The 16,416-nt window shown below is 41.0% G+C and overlaps 1 protein-coding gene across 1 annotated transcript in view; it reads left to right on the top strand.

Annotated features, from left to right (window-relative positions):
* The window catches only part of LOC141148803 (dynein axonemal assembly factor 8-like), a 218,919-nt gene that overhangs the window by 115,322 nt on the left and 87,181 nt on the right, over positions 1-16,416 (top strand). Inside the window, exon 25 of the mRNA XM_073636564.1 lies at positions 183-378. Coding sequence (XP_073492665.1) covers positions 183-378 — 196 coding nt within the window. The remainder of the gene's footprint in view (positions 1-182; positions 379-16,416) is intronic.

The raw sequence follows: 16,416 nt of genomic DNA, 5'->3' as shown, positions 1-16,416 counted from the left end.
ATATAGGAGGAATCAGAGGGCCCTGCTCGTTAGACTATAAACCTTTACTAGACATCCAAGGAACTGTCATTATGAAGCAAATATCCCCAACTGAGTGCAATATTATTATTGATGATATGTTTTTTTTTCCACCTAACACAATAATGTAGATTTTCTGTTATTATCTTGTACTCTCCTTGTAGGATGAAGCTTCATGCCAGGCGCACTGTGACTACCTGACCTCGGCCCCCTGCCTGGTCCTCTGCCTGCAGAGAATCAATGCAGTTCTCAAACTCCTGGAGCTTCTGGGTCCCGAAGATCCACGTGTGTGTAAGGATAAGGACCAATTCCTGTGGAGAGCCCAGTATGGCACCAGTGTTGTGCACAATGGGATGTATGGTATGTCGGCATTTTACTTTAACATGTGTGTGTGCTTCTTTCCATTATTTGTCTTAAAGGGATCGTGTGGTTAAAAAAATGTAACTTGTTTTTGTTTCTACCAGAACTGTGATATAGGTGCGTCTTTCCTGTTATATGAAAGCTCATTATCAATGAGAACCAAGGATAATTTTGTCTATTCACCTTGAAACTTGGAAATATAACTAAAGGCAAAACTTTTTTTTTTCGTTTTCGATAGAGTGGAGAGGGATTGGAACACGTGTCAGTTTTTATTGCTGTCTGTGCCCCCGTTAGGAGACTCTCCCTCTCTATATGCTCTATATTCTCCCTCTCTATATTCACTTACCATTATCATTGAAAGTGAAAGTAAAAGAAAATCCCAAATTTTTAGTTGTCCCCAGAAAAGTAATAGAGGGGAAATCTTCCAATGAGGACATTAGTTCTGGTGACCTGGAGACAGGAAGTGAAGGGAAATCTCCGCAATGGGACACAGGTGGCAAAAAAAAATCTGACAGAGGTTATAACTTTTCCTTGCTCTATTCAAAATAAAAATAAAAGTTTTGCCTATAGTTCTACTTTAAAGCGGAGGTCCGCCAATTTTTTTTTTTTTAAGTCAGCAGCTATAAAATACTGCAGCTGCTGACTTTTAAAATAAGGACACTTACCTGTCCAGGGTGCCCGCGATGTCGGCACCCGAAGACAATCTATCCCTCGGCTGTCGGGTGCTGCCTTCCTGGTTCCCTACTGCGCATGTGCGACTCGCGTTGCGCTATCCCACTGGTCTCTGCTGTCTTCTGGGACCTGTGTGTCTTCCAGAAGACAGCAGAGGGGACGGAGAAGGCGCCGGAAGTGGTGTAGATACCCACGGGTGGCTCGGGTATCTGTGCCCAGAAGTGGGAGCAAAATACCTGTATTAGCCAGGTATCTGCTCCCCCCTCCCCCCCTGAAAGGTGCCAAATGTGACACCGGAGGGGGGGAGGATTCAGAAAAGCGGTAATTCCATTTTTGGGTGGAACTCTGCTTTAACTGCAAATTAGTTTACAGATGATATTCACAGATCACTACCAGGTTGTGAATGACCTGATCCTCATAGGCATACCCATGTGCAGTGGTAAATCATTATCCCTAGCATTGTATTTTTAGTACAGCTCTGGCTGATATGTTCAGTTTGTTTAGTGGTATACAGAATGCAACCTATGTGCAAGTCAGGGACCTTATACATGTTACATTTTAGAATCTTATTAAATTTTTATCACTTTTTTTTTTGAGTAAACACTTTCTATTTAAAAATTGTAGTTAAATACAAAACATTGTCCCCAGTACTATTAGCACCCCCCTCAGAATCCCATAAGTAACAGCAAACTTCCATTAAGGCAGCCTTTGGCCTTGGTTTTAATAGACTCCATTCAAGGGGGAGTAAGCAAAGTAGATACAAAGCATATGCATACCTAAAGATTGGATGTTTAAATACCTTCTGTTGCTGTTGCAATACTTACTAATGAAAATACACACATTTAGGGGTCATCCTAGTTGACATCTATAGCATTGCTGCGTTCCTGTCCAGCCATTATGTTTGACAGGCAATAAAGGTCATGGTTGGGTGCATTAAGGAATTTACATTTCAGGGAACCTTTCCATTAACCTAACCATTTATGTAAGATCGTCCTCGTAGTGATGCTGCTTACACTCCATAAGAGGCATCTGTTAGTAATTCATCTGGAAGATTCTACACTGCGAGTGCTCAACTACCTATACCATGTTCTCTCAAGTTTTTGACCACATCCCCTATGCTTAAGTGTTATTTTTTTCCAAAGTAGGATGTCATTATAACTTTCACTTACTGTATGTGTTCAAAGATGCATCACTAGAGGGGTCACCAACAGGAGAATAGAAGTCCTGATTCCTCTAGGAAAAAGTTGAATCGTGCTAAAGAGGATTAGCGACCATACGTATGGTCACCAATCCAAATATTGAAGAATAGGTGAATATCCCTATTGGTGTATTAAACATGAAAATTCAAAACATAATAACAAAATAGTGTTCCATCAGATATGCAATGATGTATATATAAAAAAAAGTCCATATACAAAAAAAGAAAGTGGATCACCCAAGTGATAGAAGAAATGAGAAATCAAAAAATTCAAATGGACATAAAATCTTGCTGTAAGAGGGCAAAGTGCTTGTTCCACCATCATGAATAGGACTGGCCACTTACCAGAAACTCATGATCCCCCGTTACAGAAGATCAGAGAAAGTTTACAGATAATGATTCAGATCACGACCAATGGACCAGAAGCCTTGTGCTAGGATGAAACATCAGGGACCTTGGTACCGTGATAGAAGTATTCACACTGACAGGTACTCGAACATCAGCCCACAGCAATATGGATATGACATGAAAAATAGAAAGGCTCCAAATAGTGTAAAATCGTTGACTTTAATAAAATAAATAATAGAAATAAACTCACATGCTAGTAGACAATAGTAAGCGCTTAATGTGGTCTGGAGCGCCAGCCGGAAGCTCACAGACAGCCCGTCCTACTGGTATCAACAGCAGCAGTGGGAGGTGATGCGAACACGTGCTCCGCCCTACGCGGCGTTTTGTAATAAAGTTACTTCATCCAGGATCACGGGCGGCGCGTCTTGTCACCTCCCTTTATAGCACAAAAGCCTGACCAAGCCTCGCTTTGAATTCCGCTCCATCGGCGGACTTGCGCAATAGATCTAAATCCCAGACACTAAATGGTGCTAAGTGCGCAGGTGCATACGCAATCAATAGGGATACGATCCTCTACCTGAAGTGACATGACTCTGCTGGCTGGAAGTGGGCTATGGGGTCATGTGTCTAGGAACCATAGAACTCATAAAGAGTTAAGTATTCCAGTAATATGGTAAAAAGAAGTGCCAACCAGCCACTGAATGAGTATGCTAAAATCCGTGTCATTGAATAAATTGCGATAACCACGGCTAGTGAAATCCAGTGGCTGACACAAATAAAAAGTTTTAAAAATTTTTTTTTATAAAAATATTAGTAATAAAGATCTAGATTCAAAGGAACGCACAAATAGCAGAAATACATATGGTCGCTAATCTTCTTTAGCGCAATTCAACTTTTTCCTATTTGATCTTTACTGTGTTTGTGTTACATAGAGGAATCGCAGCTCTATTTGATATTGTTTTGTACACTCCACCGATGCGCAGTTTCTTTTCCCTTTTTTTCAACCCGATTCCTCTATATAGATCTTTTTATTTAGATTTAATCTAAATAATTGTTAGATAACTATGTCCAGTTCTGGAGACCTTACTTACAAAATGATATTGATAAGATAGAACGAGTCCAGAGATGGGCATCAAAAATGGTAAAAGGTCTGAAGGATAAAACACATCAGGAGAGAGTGCAGGAAGTTAATAAGTACAGTCTGGAGGAAAGAATGGAAAGGGAAGACATGATTGAAAACTTTAAATACATCAAGGGGGTGAATAAGATTCAGGAGGGCAATATTTCCAGTATGAAGATGAGATCAAGAACACGGGGAGCATGACCTCAAACTAGCAGGAGGCAAGTTCAAAACTAACATTAGGCCCCTTTCCCGAGGACGGACCTATCAGGTCTGCCTGTCTATTTTTTAGAGGGACCCGATTGGGCCATCCATTGCCCTCTATGGAGTGGTGCGTGTCAGTGGACATGTGTCCGTTGACACCTGCCAACATCTGATCAGTCCGCTAAAAACAAATGGATGGGGGATCCGTTCCTCATTCGTCTATCAGATGGGATGACTGTTGGGTGTAAACAGACTGCCCATACAGAAAAGCGGGATGTGTCCATGTCCGCTCTGCATAAGCAGACCTGTCATCTGTCCACCCAGCGGGGATCAGCGAAGAGATTCCCTGCTGAGCAGGCGAATACGCTGGCAGAGAGTTCCCGTGTTAAAGGGGCCTGTAGAGGATCATCATTTTACTGCAAAAGTAGTTGATCCTTGGAATAGACTTTCAGAAAAGGTTGTGAGTCAGTCAACTGTAAGCAGATTTAAACATTCTTGGGACAAGCATAAATCTATTACAAAAAGTATAATAAAAAAACAAAAAAAAAAAACAAAAAACACTCCACTTCGATGTTTCTATGTATATATGTTTTTCTGTTGCTGCTGAGTGATTATTTACATTTGAATAAAAATACTTTGGCTCAATAAATTATTTTTCATGTAAAGACATGCTTAACAATATTAGGCTTTACTTTAAGGCCTCATCCACACTGGACGTTTTTACAGCTGCTGTTTTTGCCTTCAGACGTTTTTTTTTCTACAGTCAATAAACTCTCCAGCATGTTATCCTATGTGTCCATGCACACATAGGCCGTTATCAACTGTTTTTGGCTGGGGGTTTGTTGGCTGTAAACCCCTTCCCCCAAAACTAGTGGGTTCTGAAAGGAATTTTTCAGCTGTAAAAAGGCTCTAACTCCAAAAAAAGCCAATAAACGCTCGAAAAGACGGCTCACTGGCGTTTTTAACCACTTCATCCCCGGAAGATATTCCCCCTTAATGACCAGGCCATTTTTTGCACACTGCGTTGTTTTAATTGACAATTGCACGGTCGGGCGATGCTGTACCCAAATAAAATTGATGTCCTTTTTTGTCACAAATAGAGCTTTCTTTTGGTGGTATTTAATCAACTCTGCAGTTTTTATTTTTTGCGCTATAAACAAAGAGCGACAATTTTGAAAAAAAAAAAAAAAAACATTTTATACGTTTTGCTATAATAAATATCCAAACAAAAAATAAAAAAAAACAAATTTCTGTATCAGTTTAGGCCAATATATATTCTTCTACATCTTTTTGGTAAAAAATTGCAATAAGCGTATGTTGATTGGTTTGTGCAAAAGTTATAGCGTCTACAAAATAGGGGATAGATTTTTGGCATTTTTATTATTATTATTTTTTTTTTTTTTTACTAGTAATGGCGGCGATCAGCGATTTTTAGCGGGACTACGACATTGCAGCGGACAAATCGGACACTTTTGACCAGGGCTTTTTCTCTCAAACAATAGGTGCTGGAACTTAACCACGGCCCCACAAAACCCCTCCCCCTACACACACCCTCCAGATCACATCAAATAGTGGGTGTGTTCAGTCAAATTTCAGGAAAACTGTAGGAGGGTCTTAAAGGGGCAATAAATGCCAGGATTGCATTACATACAGAGTGCAGAGCTGTCACTTGTAAACACAGAAACCAGACTGTGTTTACAAGTGATTGTGGTGAGCAGGCACCAAAGGGTCTGAGCCAGAGGTGGTGGAACTGAGTTCCACCAAGTTCCCCCTGAAAAAAGCCCTGCTTTTGACACTTTTTTTGGGACCATTGACATTTATACAGCGATCCAAGATAAAATAGCCACTGACTACTGTATAAATGTCACTGGCAGGGAAGGGGTTAACACTAGGGGCCGATCAAGGGGTTAACTGTGTTCCCTCATGAGTGTTTCTAACTGAGGGGACTGACTGGAGGAGGAGACATATCGCTATTCCTAATTACTAGGAACGGCAGATCTGTCTCTCCTCCCCTTTCAGAACGGGGATTTGTATGTTTACATACACAGATCCCTGTTCCGGCTCTCGTTCCCGTGATCGCAGGTGGCCGGCAGACATCGCGGCCGCTGGCCACGTGTCCCCTGCCGTGCAGCGGGCGCACGCGTCTGCTATGGCTCCTAAAGGAGCCGACGTTGATTCGCAGGAACGAGCCAACCTACCGACGTAAATGTGCGCGAGCTGGTCGGCAAGTGGTTAAAGTTTTTGATCCCACAGGTAAAAAAAAAAAAACGGTAATGCGCACAAACACTGAAAAACTCACTGCAAAGCTACTGGCGTGTTTCTAATGTTATTATAACGTTCAGTGTGCATAATGTGTAAAAACTGACTTTGCCTTCTGAGTAAAGCCCCTTTCACATGGGCGGTCCGGTGGTGTCCGCCTGATTGTTTTTTCAGACAGACCCGATCAGACCTTCTGTTCTCCAGTATGGATAGCCTGATGTAAGCAGACTTGTTTCCATTTTCACCCAGCTACCTCCAATTCGATGTAGCAAACACAAATGGAAAGGGGGATCCGTTCCCCTCTGTCTGGCCGGATTGGATGGCAGTCGGGTGTAAACAGACAGCTAGTCCATTTACATGCGACTGCCTATAGAGGAGAGCATAAGCGTACAGATCCCCTGCTGAGCAAAACCCGGATTCGGCCTGTGTGAAAGGGACCTTAAGCTAGCCATACATAGTTATATTTTTTTGTTCGGCCATGTCGATCCAACAATTGACTTCTGCTGAGTGGGGATGGCCACACATTGTTCCTGCTGAACCAACTGAATTTCAATCAGTGTATGCCCACCTTTAGAAAACATGAGCTGTTTTCAGCACATACTCGTTATAACCACTTCAGCCCTGGAAGGATTTACCCCCTTCCTGACCAGAGCACTTTTTGCCATTCAGCACTGCGTCGCTTTAACTAACAACTGCGCGGTCGTGCGACGTTGCACCCAAACAAAATTTAGAGCTTTCTTTTGGTGGTATTTGATCGCCTCTGCGGTTTTTATTTTTTTGTGCTATAAACAAAAAAAGAGCGACAATTTTGAAAAAAAACACAATATTTTGTACTTTTTGCTATAATAAATATCCCCATTTTTTTTTTAAAAAAAAAAGCTAATTTTTTCTCAGTTTAGGCCGATATGTATTCTTCTACATATTTTTGGTAAAAAAAAAAATCGCAATAAGTGTGTATTGATTGGTTTGCTCAAAAGTTATAGCTTCTACAAAATAGGGGATAGATTTATAGCATTTTTATTATAATTTTTTTTTTTTACTAGTAATGGCGGGGATCTGCAATTTTTATCGTGACTGCATCATTATGGCGGACACATCGGACAATTTTGATACATTTTTGGGACCATTGGCACTAATACAGCGATCAGTGCTATAAAGAATGCATTCATTACTAGACATGTGCATTCGTTTTTGTCCAAATGCATTTTCGTCCGAATTTCAGGTATTTTCAGGTATTTTCATTGTTTTAACAAGCGATAACGAAAGTGCAGGATCCGAAAAACGAAAGATCCGACATAAACAAATGCTTTATTTTCGTTTTCGTTGCTACAACAGTTCGATAGGAGATTCGACATGATGATGACAATAACAATCTGTGTCCATCAAACCTGTGGTCGAATGTGCCTAACCTTAACTCTATTAGTCCAAGATTATTCTACATAGAGAGAAAAGATTCGACATAGAGAGAAAAGATTCGACGTAGGGGAGAAAAGATTCGACGTAGGGGAGAAAAGATAAATAAAAATAATGATGATGATGAATGTTATTGGCTGATTGTAACCAAAGAGGAGGAGCAGTAAAATAGCTAGAACTAAGTACACACGTACTTTGGCTTATGGTGTCTGTTGAAAGTTCTAAGAAGATTCGACGGAGCAGGTAAACTATACGGCGCCGTAGAGTTTAGCTGCTCCGTCGAATCTTCTTTGAACATTCGACAGACACCATAAGCCTTCAATGACAGATTCTACCTTAATTTGGATTTTCGGACGAATGCAATTTTTAACGAAAAGCGAAATTGAGTAACTAAATTTATTTTTCGGACGAAAACGAAATTCTGAAACGAAATATTTCAGTGTGCACATGTCTATTGATTACTGTAAAAATGTCACTGGCAGTGAAGGGGTTAACCGTGTTCCCTGGGAGGTGATTCTAACTGAAGGAGGAGTGGACTGACTAGAGGAAGTGAGGGATCGTCTGTCACTCCTCTCAGAACAGAACACGGATTTGTGTGTTTACACACACACTTCCATGCTCTGTCCTTCGTGCTTGCGATCGCTCATGGCCGGTGGTCATCGCAACCATCGGCCACGAGCATCGGCACCCCCACTGTGCAGTGGGAACGCGCGCGTGCCTGCTATCCCTACTCCGCGAGCCGATGTATAGCTACGACGGCTCGCACAGGGAAGCCAACCTGCCGCAGTATAACTGCGGCGGCTGGTCAGGAAGCGGTTAAAAAGTGCCTATAGGCGGGTAAGCTGCTCCAGGACTGAAACTTCTAACGCCTTTTGCAGAAGTTTTTGAAGTTGTATTGTGCATGGCCTGTCTTCCAAGAGAACTGAGGAGTGTCGCCTTGGCTGTCAGACTGCTCTCAGTGTTGCATAGGCAGGGGCAGAGCAGAAAGAGTAATGACAGCCATCCTGCACTACTCAGACTGAGCAGCTATTAAACATTTTGCTGCTCATCATTAGACACGACTACGAAAAGTCTACCCATTTATTGAACAGGGTGAAATTCTGACGTTCAAGTGGTTTGAATAACTTCTGTGTGATAACATGTGATAGTTAGCAGTAGCAGAGCTAAAAGCTAGAGTATATAACCTACAGCACAGTATTCGGAGGGAAGTGTTATGGAATATTTAAAGGCATTGTTCACTTTGAAATGTTTTTGTTGTTTTACCTAGGTATCAGTGTAGTTATCTTCCCTGTCTTGTTTGTTTGCCTTATCTTGTAATGATGAGCTCACATGTTGTGGTTGCAGTTAGGGCCGAAACAACGAATCGATTAATCGACAACTAATCGATTATAAAGTTAATCGATTACTATTTTCATAATCGATTAATCAGCCAGTAACATAATGGAGTTAAAAAAGCTAAAATTAGCCCTGTATAGTACAAAAAGAGCAAAAAATCTTTACTGTAAATATTACTTTCAATGTTGCACAGTAAAAAAACAAAGGGCTAATTTTAAATTTTTTTTTTAACTCCGTTATGTTACTAAATGTCTTAGGCCTGGTTCCCACCCATGTGTTTTTTGGTGCTTTTTGCATAAATGCACTACAGTTCATTTAACGTTCATATATATGTTTTTTTCAGCTGCTGCGTATTTGGAAAGGGTGTTTTTTTGGTTCAATATACTTCAATGGAGAAGCTGCAGAAAAGCATGTGATATTACGGTTCTGTTTGAAAATCTGCAAAACTGTCTAGAATTTTTTTTTTCTTTCAATAAAAAATTTGCGCTGAGTCTGATGATATTTACCAGATTCAACCTCTAATAGTATATAGAGTATATCTCTTCTGTCTGTTATTCTCAGAGAGGATTAAAGATTTTACTCCCTAACCATATAGTTGGTTATTTATATTTAACCCTGCATATAAAGATATTTAGGAATAAATTGCCTTTTTTTAAACTTTACATATTAACTAAATTATACACCACACTTTTTTAAAGGTTATTAACCGATTAATCGATTAATCGAGGCAATAATCGGCCAACTAATCGATTATGAAAATAATCGTTAGTTGCAGCCCTAGTTGCAGCTTGTGGCATCATCGCTGATGGATTTCCCTATGTCTACGTATTCATCCACCTAGCTTGTCCCTATTTGGCAATTTCTTGTTCCGGTTTACAATCTGTCACCCCATTTCCTCTGTGTTACATCACAAATGTGGGAGTGCTAATGCAATGAAAGACTGCATGGCGATCTCCCTGTTAATTGTTCTGCCTGCTAGAGGCTGTGTCTGATCTAATTACTGTGTAGCTCTCACTAGATGCAGAAACCCGTGGGATATGTAGTCTCTTCACAGAAAATATTAGTTCTCCTCTGACTACAAAGGTCATGCATTAACCTGTGCTGTGCCATGTGGCATGCCTCTTGATTGAACAAAAATTGAAATTTCTGACACTGGAATGTAAACATTCACTCTACTATAGACCAGGGACGTAGATAAGGAAGGGGTCATGGGGGTTCAACCCTCCCCCTCTTAGAGCATCAGTGTGTAGAAGTAGTTGTGATGCCTAACTTATTTTACAGGTTAGTGGCACCGTCACCACACTCGGTCTGGTCGGCACTCAACACTGACTTACCAACACTGTGCTGCTGCAGCTGTTATTACATCACCCAAAACCCAGACATGCTGGCCCGGGCTGTCAGGCTCAGCTTGGGCTGAGGGAGGCTCAGGTTGACAGTGTCATCTCGCTGCTCCACTGTGCTCCTCCGTCCATTACTAGACTGTGCATACAAAGCAACAAATAACACCATGATAATGCACACCTCATGCAGATGAAAAATGCAAGGTGCAGGTAGGAAGGTTTATAATGCCTTTAACTGCTTTCTGCTCAGCATACGTATATAAACGTCCTGGACAGCAAGCGGTTATACCAGGATCATGGCTGCAGCCAATGATTAAATAAAAAAACTTGCGCCACAGAGGGATTGTTTTATATATATATATATATAAAACAGTGAAGCCAGGTGCAGCAGCTATTTATATGTTACATAAACCATTAATTCTAATAAATGTGAGTAAACAGCGCTATCACCAAATAAATATCAAAGTAATCAATCATGTAAGATTGTGCTCATCTATCAGTAAAACTCATACAAAAACCATCAGGCGTAACTTAAATTCCATGGAAAATAAATATCAATACATAGTAAATCTGGAAAAGAGACTTGTGCTCATATGTAAATAACAGTTTGCAAATTATATAAAAATAAAATCAATTGATAATAAATAGTCGTGTGCTCCCTAAATAAATACCTTTTAAATACCTTTTAAAATTAAATACCTTAAATACCTTTTCTGTAAAAGTGATCCGGGCAGCTTTACAACCGCTCAATCACTTTTACAGTGTTTAGAAGGCCCCCCTCTTGCCACCGTTCCCAGGCTCTCCCATTCCAACAATGAGCCTAGAAACATAGTAAGCAATTGGTGCAGCTGCCCACAGAGGAGAAGGGACAGCCATTCCCTGATCTCCTATGCTATGACAAGGATTTAATCACTTCCGGCTTCAGAGCGGTCATTCCCTGACCTGGGAAGCAGCTGATCAAACACAATCTGTGTTTGATCAGCTGCCATGGAGGGCAGGGGAGACATCAGGGATGTAATACACCCCTGTTGCCTCAATAAAGAGTACCCGTCACTCTCCAAAGTTATCACAATTGGCTTTGTTCAACCCTTTATAAAAGCAATAAAGGCAAATGAAAAAAAAAATAAATAGAAATAATAATAAAATATTTACAGCACCCGCATCCCCGGTGCTCGCTCAAAAATGCAAGTCTGCACTTGAGTCCAGCATAAATATGTAAGCTGTGATCGTACTATACATTTGATGTAACATTTCAAACAGCAGATTGAGAACAATTCTAGCACCATAGGTCACATTTTAAGTATAACTAAAGGCAAAACTAATTTTACTTAGTTTTGGATAGCATTTAGAGGGATTAGAACACCTGGCAGTGATTATTGCAGTCTGTAGGGGAATGAGTACAGCGCTGCGCCAGGAAGTTCTAAGAAATATGTTATACAGTTAGCAGCTAACACACCTCTAGACCCAGGTTAGAATAAAGAATAATATATAATAGTGTAGCGCTATGTGTATATATAAATAATAAATCTTACATGACTAAACAGTGAACAAAAAATCTAGCCATCCCTTGCAGGGCAAAAATAATTTAGAACCAACGCTGAGTGATTCAAAGCAACACTTGAAATACAGTGAATATTGTAACACTTAAGATATAGTATATGTTATAAATCTATAATACGAAAATAATAAGGTGGATCTAAAAGATCATACATATGTGACAAATCAACCAATAAAGTCCATTGAAATTAACACTTGTGTTGATGGTGACTAGTGGAATGGAAAACCACCACCAAAAGTCTATGAGGGTTTAAGTTTTGAAAAATAATGGAAATAAAACTCCCAAGCTTCCACGTAAACAGAATTGATCACTTCTGGCAGATGTATAAATAGATAAAGAACCACAGGTGGATGGAGGGTTTAAATAGGTGGCGGGACCATCACCGAAGCATCAGAAGAGGCTTACCAGAATCAGGTGACTTGAAAAGACCTATGTCTTACAAGTCTGGGAAGGCTTATTGACCACCAGGTCTGGCAAGATGAATCGTCAGATATTCTCAGCTTCCAATGAGGGGAGGGGTCTCACCACAACTTCAAACGTCCCCGAACGGTCCAACAGGCCAAACGGATGTTTCAAATATCATGCGAGAAATAAAGCTCACATGGCATGATATCATTTAAAAACATCAATTTATTAAAATAATAAAAGAAAACACTCACATGATGGAAGATCACAAACAGCTCAAAAAAGATCAATCGCGGTAATCGTGAAGGGTCCACCCAACATGTTTCGGCTACGAAGCCTTCATCTGTCTGTGCCCCCGTTAGAAAGATTCACCCGTCAATTTGTCCTGTTTACTGTTATCACTGAAAATGAAAGTAAAAGAAAATCCGTAATTTTGGGTTGTCCCCAGAAAAGTAATAGTGGGGGAAATGTTCCCATGGGGACACTAGTTCTGGTGACCCTCCCCTAAGGGATTCCCTTAATTTGCAGTGTTTTCGTCTCCCTTCCTGTTTTGGCCATGGGGCAGGAAGTGAAGGGAAAACTCCCCCAATGGGTTGGCAAAAAAAAAAACTGACAGGGGTTATAATCCTTCCTTACTCTATCCAAAATGAAAATCGTTCTACTTTAACTCTAAACTGACAATCTGTAAAGGCTTTTAAAATGTCCTCTATTGACAATTTTAAGTAACGTAATTTGTTGCCATTTAACAGACGCACAAATTTTTTTTTAATCGTGACATAACTGGTATCTATTTACTTGCTGCAAAATCATATTTTATTTTTTACGAGAAAAATTGGTTATTATTCACTTCCCATAGGATGACACCTATAAAGAGTCTGATAAGGCTGCACACCCCGCGACATATATTGGCAAAAAAGATTGGAAGTTCCCCATGGGGTTTTTTTAGCAGCAAATATAGCTCAAATATAAATCAAAAAAGTAGTTTTCTATAAAAAAATGGATTTTATTAACACAATACTCTGGACATAGATTTTAACGCTATAAAGGTTTAAAACATGAGCTCCGGTTAACATGATAGAAGACACGATGGATTGGATAACAAATCAGACAATTAGTGATGTATGAAAACAACTGTTATGGGGGGTATGCATCCAATAATGCTACCTGCAATATTAAACATGATTATATCATCCGATGTTGGAAAAAACCCCAATGCATTTCAACCTTATTGGGTCATGGTCTTCCTCAGGGAGTCCTTAAATTTCCTATATATCGTGTGAACTCATTTATCCAGAGACTTCATTAGAAGAGCATAAAAAAGAGAACCGAAGATGCCCCCACTTACGGTGCTGGATTCTGCTGGAAAGTCATCCCTGCTTGTACCCTCAGTGGGGAAGCAAGACCGACCCATGAGGCTTGCAAGTGGTCACAGAAAAAAGGTGCCCCGACCGAAGGGGGGAAAAAGGAGAAACGGGGCACCTGATTTCTATATTAGAATTGTTGAACCACTGTAGCATTCGAGAGAAAGTGCACAGTGCCTAATTATCAAAATCAAGGGACATATGCATGAAAGCCCCAGTAGCGTTGTGTGTTATCATGCTCGTGTCAGGGATCAGCTGATGTCACCACTGTGCTGCTCACTGTTTTCCTTGCTGGAGAGGAAGCTGTACCTGAGGATTTGGAGTGCAAGAATCTCCCTGCTTTATCTATTCAGTGAATCCGTGCTTCCTCCATCACCCCTGCTTATTGAATATCCCCCCACACCAGTAATCAGGTCAACAGTCATCAAAGTCGCATCTCTGACATGAGGAAGCATAGCCCTGCCCCTACCAAGATGGCTGCCTCCACACACAGGGCTGCTGTTAGAAATCACAAGGCCCTTACAGCCCCCCCATTACAAAAATTTTAAAAAATGTAAATTATTTCTCAAATTGAAACCTTTTTGTAACAATGTAAATATTTTTTACAATTTTATTTTTTACATTTCTTTAAAAAAAAAAAAAGTTTAACGCTGTTGGGGGGGGGGGGGGGATGAAATTTCAAGGGACCCTTGATATCTCACCTTTGAGACAGAGAAAGGAATTGAATACACAGATTCTTCAATTCCTATCTCTGTAGCCTCAGTTGCACTGAAGATGAATGAATAAGAGATATCAGCTCCTGTTCAATCATAAACTGAAGCATCGCAATACAGTTTACTATGCTCAGTTATCAATGGACACAGGAGCGATCCATACCAATTACTCACTGTGTCTAATTCAGAAAAGGAAGGGACCGGTAAATTACCTATTTACTGGCCCCTTCCCTCACTCTCTTTCCACCTGTGTTCCTGCAGCAGCCAGAGAGGAAAGCTGGCAGCGCTGCAGGGGGTGGGGAGGGGGAACAGGCACATGTGGGAGAATCAGATGTGTGGCAGCACAGGGAGCGTGATTGGCGCAGCGGGACGGAGCGACAGTTACAGAACGATGCAATGTCTCTCCCTCCAGCAGCTAAAAGCTGGCAGGAGGGAGAGGGGGAGAAACCAGCTTTCAGCTACTGGAGGCAGAGACACAGACACAGTGCATCGTTCTGTAATTGTCCTCCCGTCCTGCTGCACCGATCTCCCTGCTGCCGGGCCCACTACAGGAGGCCCGATGGTAATCCTCTCTTGGTGGTCCTGTCCACACAAATATAATGAAAAACAAGAAATGGATAGAAACATCACCTACAGGGAGACCACATGAAACAGTGGTGACTAATTCTTTGACTTTTTTGGGCACATCTTTGCATCATTAACATCATGTCTATAATGTCATTTACATTAAAAAGATCACATTCCCATATTAGCTTTAACAAAAATGAATCATTATGAATTGCCTATATACTGATCGCTCACTTTAACTGTCACCCAGTGAATAATAAGCTTAGCTATTTCTTTGAAGGAAAAGCGCTGCACATTTCACACATCTGATGAACCAATGAAGCCCAGAAAATGACAGCAGATGGGAGTCATTAAGTGACTTGTCAGTCCATCTTTCCTACTTACTGGAAAACCTCAGTGAAAAGGGTTTACATTATAGATGATTTTCCTGTCTCTCTTCCCCATATTGTTAAATCACTTCATATGATTGCTGTGGTCAGCTATTATGTACCATGTACATGTGTTAAATTAGAATTTTATTTTTTACTCTCTCTGTATGTATCCTTGCATGCTTCCTGTTTCCATTGGTCCTTGTATTTAATGCAACTTGATCCCCATGTCTAACACCTAATTCTAGTTGACTCTTGACTTTTAGTTGATCTATGTGTTTATTATCTAGAGTCCTTTGGACCATTTCCACACTTACATTTCCTATGGGCATAGAAGGGAATTGAAGCAATTAGTACCACGAAAATTCCATATGTCAATTCATTACACCTCAGGCAGCACACTAGCCTATGGTTACTATTGGAGGTGACAATAGAAGAGTCCCATCTATAAATTCTCTGACAGATATCGAAAATTAAAGGGTGGAACAAGCCAGGTATTAAATCTGAGTCTTGGGTGGAACTGGCCTTTATGATATGGGCAGTAAGGTGACTAGTGGTTAGTGCTGCTGCCTTTCAGCATTTAAGTCCAGAATTCACTTTGGGGCCATGTACCACATGCTGTATCTCCAATTTGGTTGCTTCATTTTCCTCCCACAACTCAAAAACACTGGTGGGTTAACTGGCTTTCATGCAGAAATACTTTAGTGCAGGGGTGCCAACTTCGTTTTATCACGGGCTTTATGGTTGCACTCAAAGGGCTGGTTGTATCTGTAAGACTATGTATCTACTCAGATACATAAGAGTACTGGGGAGTGTGCAGCAAAAAGAGTGTAGAGTTCAGAAGTGCGCTGTGTACAGATTGCAGGGTTGAGGAGTGCACTACGTACAGGGATCCAGGTTATGGCACATATGGCAAGTACCATGGGCGCCATATGAAGGGGGCGCTCGTGAGTGCAAAGTCAGGCTTGTGCAAAAAAAAAAACCAGGAGCTTTGCTCTCGTTCATGTCTGAATTGTCAATAGACGGGAGTGAGCTCCTGTGTCGATTTTCTGTCATGCTGCTGAGTCCCCGCTCCCCCCTCCTCTCTCCAGGCCGCTTTGTTTGCCTGAATCTCGGCTCGGGAGGGGGGACGGGGAGGTCCGCTGACAGATCGGCTCTGGTGGAGGGGATGGCTCGG

Source organism: Aquarana catesbeiana, linkage group LG06 (genome assembly GCF_042186555.1).
Source record: "Aquarana catesbeiana isolate 2022-GZ linkage group LG06, ASM4218655v1, whole genome shotgun sequence".
In the NCBI taxonomy this organism is placed as follows: domain Eukaryota; kingdom Metazoa; phylum Chordata; class Amphibia; order Anura; family Ranidae; genus Aquarana; species Aquarana catesbeiana.
The sequence above is the reverse complement of the archived record's forward strand: the minus strand, read 5'-3'. Positions and strand labels throughout refer to the sequence as shown.